At 37.8% G+C, this 9583-nt stretch overlaps 1 protein-coding gene across 2 annotated transcripts in view; it reads right to left on the minus strand.

Annotated features, from left to right (window-relative positions):
- PAN3 (PAN3 poly(A) specific ribonuclease subunit) overlaps positions 1-9583 on the minus strand; it is a 158656-nt gene that overhangs the window by 13360 nt on the left and 135713 nt on the right. For both annotated transcript variants that reach the window (XM_011958276.1, XM_011958281.1), the window contains 3 exons: positions 4490-4629; positions 1243-1372; positions 411-475 (listed from right to left, as the gene is read on the minus strand). In XM_011958276.1, the coding sequence (XP_011813666.1) occupies positions 411-475; positions 1243-1372; positions 4490-4629 (335 nt within the window). The remainder of the gene's footprint in view (positions 1-410; positions 476-1242; positions 1373-4489; positions 4630-9583) is intronic.

The raw sequence follows: 9583 nt of genomic DNA on the forward strand, positions 1-9583 counted from the left end.
AAAAAAAAAAAAAAAAAAAAAAAAGGTGTACTTTAATAGAAGGTGAGAGGCATGCAAAAATTAGACATTTCTCAAGTATTTAAATTGACCAGGGTAAACTGATATGAAACTTCTTCCTCAAAAAGAAGATACAGTAGAGGTAGTGTTAGTCATAAAATGTGCCCTCACGTGCAAACCACAAGAGATTTCTAACGCAGCATATTTTCTGTAAGTATACATGTGTGTAAAATTCATAAGGACAGCCACACCTAGGCTGTTGTAAAAATAGCACCTTAACAGCTAACACAATATTAAGGTCACTTCACGTAAGAATTTTCTCTCTTCCCAAATAAAACCAGGCATACTTATTCTTATTATGCAAAATAGTGCTCTCGATTAAAAATATATTGTAAAATACTGTAAATCCTTACTCCGGCCTCTCATTGATTGTTCCCAATTTTGCTAGGAGCCTAAACAGTCTTCCATTTTGAACCTCCTATAAAACATTTTAAAAAGAGAAAAATGTTAATGTTCCAGATAACTGAACATAAAAGCCAAAATTTACAAAAACTGGTAACCTGTACCAGTATTACCCTTAAACGATAAATCCTAACACCCCCACCTTTTGGTTATACTTTTAAACAAACACAGTATGTCCATTGCATTTCATAATGGTACTCAAGAAGATTATGGTACTGTCCATAGGAACTGGAAAAGTAACTCACATGAAAAACCAAGATTTTTGTCACATGACTGTAGCTAAGCCATGAATGAAAAGAACAGTGTCCAGAGGACATAAGAAATTAAAATACCACACATTCAGTGCCGACAAAAATATCTGCAATCTTAGCAAATAAGGCATTATATTTAGTACAATGATTATTTTGTGTATATTTATATACACAGATGCAAGTTGTGTGTACATTCTTTTAATTACACTCTTTACTGGCCAGGCGCGGTGGCTCACGCCTGTAATCCCAGCACTTTGGGAGGCTGAGGCAGGTGGATCACTTGAGCTCAGGAGCTGGAGACCAGCCTGGTCAACATGGTGAAACCCTGCCTCTACAAAAAATACAAAAATTAGCTGGGTGTGGTGGTGTGCACCTATAATCCCAGCTACTTGGGAGGCTGAGGCAGGAGAATCACTTGAACCCGGGAGGTGGAGGTTGCAGTGAGCCGAAATAGCACCGCTGCACTCCAGCCTGGGTGACAAAGCAAGACTCTGTCTCAAAAAAACAACAACAAAAAAGTTACACTCTTTACCTTTGCAAGGTCTTCCTCTATGACATCATTTCTCATTTGAGCAGCATCCAATTGAGTATAAAATCGAGCACCAATCATGGGCATGATGTCATTTACACTTCGCATCCTGTTTTGGTCAGTCAACAAATACCTACCCAAGATAAAAGAGGAATTACTTGAATGCCCAACACGCAATTTAAAAAACAAGATAACCCACAAACACATAACTGTTTCAGCGGCCATCATCTTAGCACACAAAATTTTGAAAACATTTTAATTCATGCAAGTCAAGCTCATTCTTAAAGCTTAAATATTACATTTCATTCCTCTGGAAAATTGTAAGAGCCAATGGAGAAACAGTAAACATGTCTCTTCTCTACATTTTCACTACTATGGAAATGAGAAAGAAAAGTGAAGTAGGGTTTCACTTACCCATTTCTATTCTCAAACCCTCCTTTACAAAAGTGCTAAATGAAAAGAGTGTTACAGGTCAGGTGCAGTGGTTCACACTTGTAATCCCAGCACTTTGGGAGGCCAAGGCAGGTAGATCACTTGAGGTCAGGAGTTTAAGACTAGCCTGGCCAACATGGCGAAACCCTGTCTCTACTAAAAACACAAAATTAGCTGGGCATAGTGGCAGGCGCCTGTAGTCCCGGCTACTCAGGAGGCTGAGGCAGGAGAATCAGTTGAACCCGGAAGGCAGAGGTTGCAGTGAGCCGAGATGGCACCAACGCACTCCAGCCTGGGCAACAAAGCGAAACTCCATCTCAAGAAAAAAAAAAAGGAAACAAAAAACAAAAATAAATTAAGAAAAAGAAAAGTTTTGTGTGTGAGAGTGCGTGCATGTGTGTGTGTGTGTCTGTGTGTGTGTGTGTGTGTGTGTGTGACAGAGTCTTGTTCTATTGCCAGGCTGGAGTGCAGCAGCGTAATCTTGGCTCACTGCAACATCCGCCTCCCAAGTTCAAGCGATTCTCCTGCCTCAGCCTCCTGAGTAGCTGGGACTACAGGCCTGTGCCACCAAGACCAGCTAATTTTTGTATTTTTAGTAGAGACGGGGTTTCACTATGTTGGCCAGGATGGTCTCGATCTCTTGACCTCATGATCTGCCTGCCTTGGCCTCCCAAAGCACTGGGACTACAGGCATGAGCCACCGCATCCAGCCAAAAAAGAAAAGATTTTTTAGAAACTTTTTTGAGAGGACTAAAAGGGGGTGGGTGAGGGGTGTGGAGCTTTTCCTGCTGCTCTTCAAAGATTAATTTTCAAAACTAAAACTGGGTTTTCAATTTTGCTAAATTGAATGAGCCTAACTTTTTAAGAAGCTGTCCTCTGCTCTAAAACCTAATTTACAAGGTATCATGACATACTCATTTCTGAGAAATGCAGTAACACACAGCAGAAGGAACTAGCTAAATTTCTTCTATCATTAGAACAGTGGAAGAAAATACTACATATTTCAAGGGCTACCCTGTTAGAACACAAAGATTCTCAATCATCTATTGCCGCCTATTCTATAGGTAAGCCATTCTTGCCCTATCTCATGAAAGCAGTCTCCTACTCCTTCACTCTTCTGCTTATAATTCTCTTATTTTCTTCATAGGTCTTATCACTACCTGAAAATATCTCACTGGTTTTTATGTTTATTTACTCTTTATTCCCATTAGAGTGTAAGCTCCAGGAGATGGGAATTTTTTCACCTCATTCAAAGTATCCTCTATTTGGCATATAGTAGTCATTCTTCTTTTGGATAAATGAATAGTTACACCCATGTGAATAAACTACATCTTAGCAATTCATCTGTAATTATGGACATATTTGTACCCTGCTAATCATATTTCATGTTACTACAGGCTATGTGACTTTGGCAAGTTATTTGATCTCTGTGGCTCAGTTTTGTATCTCTAAAATGGGACTAATAATGGTACCTAATTTATAGGGTTATTGGGAGAATTAAAAAAATTAATTCCCATCAAGCAGTTTGAAAGGGCCTGATACATGGTTTAATCACTCCATCAATTTTAGTTTGTGGTTATTATTAAAGTATGGCTTTTTTGTTTATCCTTTTTTTATTAAAGAAAATTTCAAACATTTATAATACTAGAATAGTAATGTAATGAATCTCCATGTATCATCACCCAGTTTCAATAATTATTAACATATGGCTAATTGATTATTTTTATGTCCTCTATCCCCACTTTTTTAAAAAGGAAAATTTAGAGATTATAACCTGAAATTATTTGAGGCATCCTAGGTATTTGCAAACTAAGGCTAGGAATCACTGTTGTGATCATAAATAAAACAAGTATTTTTATTGAAAAGATAAATCATCGTATTTGAATTTGATTATGAATAGGATCCAGACAACCACTGGCTTCTAGTGCTGTCACAAGCAGGACATTTATGCCAGTGTAACAAACAACAGGTGGGCAATCCCACCCTCCATCCCCCAATTCATACCCCAGGGCTGGTCCAAAAAGAAACTGGATCATCCAGGGCTACACAGAAAGATCAGAAGGGGCAGCTGTAAGCTAAAAGAGACTGTTGATTAGCACCTCTTCTCTAGTACAGCTCAAAACTGTAATCAAGGTTATGGTTGCCCACCCTCTGGGATCTCTCAGTAGTAGCTATATCTTAGGGAGAAGTCCTTCTATGGTGACAGTAGTCCACAACAGGTTTCTCTTAAGCCAAACTGATCTCAACTCCATACTCAAGGATTATCTGGAATCTTAAGACACTGGAGTATAAGCATGGGGGTCTCCACACAAATGCTTTCCTGAATGGGTGTTTTGGCCAGAGTACATGACTGGATTGCACCTGAGTCTTATTCATGATGGCTTTCACACTCTCTAGAGCAGCACTATCCAACAGAACTCCAAGATGGGGTAAATATTCTATGTCTGTGCTGTCCAACTATGTCAGCCAGTAATTACATGTGGCTGCTGAGCTCTTGAAATGTGACTAGTGTAATTGAAGAAGTAAACTTTAAATTTCAATTAATATCAATGTAAAAGGTCACATGTAGCTAGTGGATACCAACAAACTTCTACTGGGTACCCTCTGATCAAATGTTTAAAACATCAATAACTAATTTAAACACACTGGTTTATCAATTTATCTAAGAAATACTTATTTTGCAATAAAAATAAAGAAATAAAGTTTCTGTTTTGTTTCATTTTAAATAGTGGGAACCAAAACAATCACTTAAAACAAAAAAAGCTCTGTCTTATCGCAAATAATCATTCTATACAATTTATCATATATTAAAACTTACAAAATCAGATTCTTCAGGTCAGAGGAATAGTTGATTGTCACCAGTTCCATGGCTTTCTGTAAATTCTCTCGCTGAATTCCTGCCAAAGAGTTGCAAGCCAAAGCCAACACAACTTTTCCTAATGATATCAGATCTGCTTGCTGACATGAAAGAATAAACATAACTTTTAATTTTCATTTCATAGTTATTCATTTCATACACTGACACCACTGCCTAAATGGAAAAAATATCATTATAAATAAGCTGCAGGCAGGGCTCTCAAACAGCGGTGCTCCTCAGAATAACCTGGAGCTTATTGAAAAGACGACTTCTGAGCCTCTCCACCAGATATTCTCGCTGGGTGGGTCCAGAAAATGGCTCAACATTTTTAAAGCACCCAGGTAATTCTGATGAAGGTAGTTCTAGGTCCACGCTTTAAGAGACTTTAAGCAATTCCCATGCCAACTACAAATTGCCATTTTTAAAAGTTTTTCTAACTTTTTCTTATTTAAATAGAGCTAATATTCTTCTCTATTACAACAAATTTAAGGTTACTATACATTTGATTTGCTACGACCACTATAACTTAAGATACACACTTTTCTCATTTTCTGTAACTCCCAGAATATAGTGTGAATGTGAAGGATTATCTGAAGAAAAGTTATCCTGTTACAAACATTAGCATTAACCAGATTTTAGAGCAAATTCTCTAGAACATCAAAAATGCTGCAAACCTCAATGAATGACATCCCATCTATCTTTGTGTCCAAATAGACTATTTTTACTCACACTATAACAGATCTTTAAGCTCTGGAACCACCAGCTGCTTTCCTAAAACCTCTCCCACTCATGATTTACCATTATGAGGCTTTCCTTCTAAAAGGATTTTCAAAAGACAGCTGTCTGAATTAAGTCCTTTATCACCTATTATAACTCCAGGAAACAGTATGGTCATCCCAAGTGGCCCTGATTTGTAGGAAGCTATCAACAACTACATGCCTTAGAGAATGGAGTACTTCAGAATTAACACGAAACCACCTGAAGCAATTTCTACAACAGATATTTGCAGATCTTTAAAATCTGAGAACTCATCTAAATTATTAGACACATGTTCATTTACTGAGCGTGAGTTTATTATAAGGAATTTTCAAGCCTAGCTGTACATTATCATCACTTGAGGAGTTTACAAACAAAACCAAAATCATCTAGTAGCCATCCCCTCGTCTCAATTTTGGTATAATCAGTCTGGAATCAAAATCTAGGTATTGGTATTTTTCTAAGCTTCCACAAATGATCGTGATATGCAGCCAGGATTGAGAACCACTGGTTTGTTGGAATATTTGTAACTTTAAGGCAATCATTAGTGAAATTCTAGCATTATATGGTTATCTTTAACAACACCCTACCCAAATAATGAGTAAATTTTAACATTAAACTCCATTACGAAAATAACATTTAAAAGTTCATACTAAAAAATTTATCCAAAACTAGCATTTGTGAATCTGTCACTGAACAGGAGATAAGGAGACAGACTGATTAGGCAGACAAACTACTTCGAATCTATTAGAAAAGATCCAAAGATTCATGCCAGAAAACTTTGTAAACTTCACTGGTGGAAGAGTCAGGAGACCAGAATGGCAGGAGGGAAGCTGGCATGGGAAGGAGTACTATTACTGTTGCCATCATTTCTGTTCGCTGGAGGACACTGTGATGAACTCCAAAAGGAACGCCTCTCAATCACACTTTAGATCAAGTAAAACATTCCAAGTTATATTCATGAAATTATAGAAATCTCAGCCAAAAGAAATCAGTGCATGTAAATGCCAACTATAAATTTCTACGGGCAATTCAATCCAAAGTATCCAGCAAAGCACAGCAAAGATTGTGGCTGTTTATCACGTGTTTGAGCAGCAGATACCAACACCCAGTCTTCCAACTCTTCGAGCAGCAGAATTTTCAGTTTGTTCCACCCTGAACTGATGCTGTATTAAGCCTCCCTCCCAGAATATTCCATTATTCTCTATTACGAGACAGAAAACCAAAATGGTCCAAGAGAGCTGAAGAACCAGATGGGTTTAAAAAATAAGAACATCTGATTTTCAGTACATCCCACCACCTCTCTAAAGCAGACTCAAGGTGAGAACATCCGCTTTTAGAAATAAAGTACACGTGTGACACAGTCCAGATTAAATTAGAGGTTTTTTTTTTAAACAAAAGAAGTTAATAAAAAATTAAGAGAGTTTCACACCATAAAACTCAGTAACTCTCCTTTCCTTATTTCTCAGCTAAATAATTTTCCATTTGTTATTTTGCTTCTTACCTCCATCTGGTTTTCCCCCCATTTGTTGAATTCAGGAGATTTGCCCCCCAACTGATTTTCAGTTTCTTCCTGATTCTTGACTTCTTGATTTCTTTTTCTGATTCTATCTATGGCTCTACTTATGTCCATTTTACTCAAAGTCAGTCTCTATTCACGTGTCTGAAACAGACTATGAAAAATATACTACAAGAAACAATGCACTCCTCATGTATCCTCTTCTCTGTAAAATCACACTCCCCCTTTGGAACTATCTTTAATTCTTTCCTATATCTTACTATAATAAACTATATTAAAAAAATCAGCTACATATATATACCCAAAAAAAGAAAGCCTGATACATATCCTTCAATGCTGAAAAAAATAAAGAGGTGATAATTAATTGAAGGTTGCCTGATTTTATGAATGAAGGCATATCCTGACTTACAAATATTAATAAGTTACCCTAAATGCTTACATAAACTTGGTTGTTTGGAACTCAAGAGATTTTTTTCTTATGAAAAGTTTTGTTTTTCAAGGTAACTACACAACCATAACATACCTGAAAAGGAACTCTATTGAGAAAAGAATGAGGAGCATGTGTGGTTTTGTTTTTGTTTTTAATGCAGACAGGGGTTTCTAGATACTTACATTAGAAGATGATGGTACTGCTCTAAAAATGTGTAATTTTCCTTCAAAAATTTAATATTATCTGCTTGGATGTATATCCAAGTGTATATAATCGCTAATATTTTAAAAGTCAATAATCTGTCACTTTTGGAAGCATAAAGGTCATAAAGAAAAATTAATCAGAGCCAACTAGTTAGGCACTAAGTATAAGAAGATAAGAATGACAGTAGCTAAGAAACAACATCTCCAGATAAGAAAGAGGCAGCAAATGCCCTCAGGCAGAAGAACACAATGCTGCTGTTGGGGGAAAAAAAAGAACTAATCACATTCCTCCCCGTATTGCCCACTAGATGTTGCTATCAACCAGAACAGCTTGGCTGCTGCTGAGGTTAGATGGGCACAAGCAGAGGGGAAGGAGGATGTGAAACGTCTGCAAACAACTGAATGCAATGAGTGCCTGCAAGTCTTTGGGACTGTACTGTCTGTGGTTTACCAGCAAAAGAGATTTATGCATGAACTGAAATACTGAACAGTGATTAGACTCTACTTCTCATTTTATCCTTTTTGTTCTAAAATTCTATGACTGAATTAAAACCTTCTTCTAAAATTTTAAACAAAATAAGCTGAAAAGAGAAGAACAATAAGGTGTTTCTCCATGTAATTAAGAAATTATGCCTTAGAGCAAACCTTTGTAAGTTAATAAATGTTCAAAAAACCCAAAAATTTCTTATACACAAAGAACTAAAATTGTCTTAAAATCACAGCTGCCTATCGTAATGTGAAGCATTCCAATACAAACTGAATAACCTATTTACTTTAGTTTTGTTACCTGCGGAGTAATCAAGGCAAATGCAACTATTCTTTCTCTGAGATGGAGTCTCGCTATGTTACCTAGGCGGGAGTGCAGTGGCACGATCTTGGCTCACTGCAACCTCCGCCTCCCAGGTTCAAGTGATTCTCCTGCCTTAGCCTCCCAAGCAGCTGGGACTACAGGTGTGTGCCATCACGAACCTGGCTAATTTTTGTATTTTAATAGAGACGGGGTTTCACCATGTTGGCCAGGCTGGTCTCGAGCTCCTGAGCTCAAGTGATCCGCCCACCTCAGTCTCCCAAAGCGCTGGGATTACAGGTGTGAGCCACCGCATCTGGCCTAAAGCAACTGTTCTTAATGCTTGAAGAAATACGTTCTTATTATTCAATACTTTATCATTTAAATCAGGAAATAAGAAGCAGCAAAATAGCTAAGAAACATCACAAGGCCTAAATCAACACTAATAAAATGAAGTCAGACAATAATCAAATACTAATAATGTGTAAGAAGTGAGTGGTATGTTCTAACTAAATTTAAAAAATTACTTAGAAAATGGCAATCCAACAACAAACCTCTGAAAACATTTCTAAAATTTTATGACTGGTAGTCAGACAAGTGTTCTAAAAGTAAAAATAATAGGTGTAATTAAAGGAGTGAAAAAGAAGGGTGTCATTTAATATAATCCATTCATTTGACTAGTCTGTTTTAATCTATCTATGCTTAGGACACGTTTCCTAAATCACATAAATACATTTTCATTTTGAACAGTTAAGAGTCTGACATTGTCATGAGGTCGGGCACAGTGGCTCGTGCCTGTAATCCTAGCACTTTGGGAGGCCGAGGTGGGCGGATCACCTGAAGTCGGGAGTTCGAGACCAGCCTCACCAACATGGTGAAACCCCATCTCTACTCAAAAAATACAAAAAATTAGCCGGACGTGTAGTGGCTCAGGCCTGTAATCCCAGCACTTTGGGAGGCCGAGGCGGGTGGATCACGAGGTCAGGAATTCGAGACCAGCCTGGCAAAAATGGTGAAACCCCATCTCTACTCAAAAAATACAAAAAATTAGCCGGACGTGGTGTGGTGGGCCCCTGTAATCCCAGCTACTCAGGAGGCTGCGGCAGGAGAAGCGCTTGAAACCGGAAGGCAGAGGTTGCAGTGAGCCGAGATCGCGCCATTGCACTCCGGGAAACAAGTGCGAAAGTCCGTCAAAAGAAAAAAAAAAAACTATCTTGAGTTTAAAAGCCATTTATCTGTTCATTGACTTAACAAATATTTATTGTGAACACAAAATGTGCCGGGAACCACTAGGGCTTAGGATACTTGTGAATAACACCGCCCAGGTTCTTGGTCTCCTAGAGCTTACATTGAATGGAAT

Source organism: Colobus angolensis, unplaced genomic scaffold (assembly GCF_000951035.1).
Source record: "Colobus angolensis palliatus isolate OR3802 unplaced genomic scaffold, Cang.pa_1.0 Scaffold113, whole genome shotgun sequence".
Classification (NCBI taxonomy): domain Eukaryota; kingdom Metazoa; phylum Chordata; class Mammalia; order Primates; family Cercopithecidae; genus Colobus; species Colobus angolensis.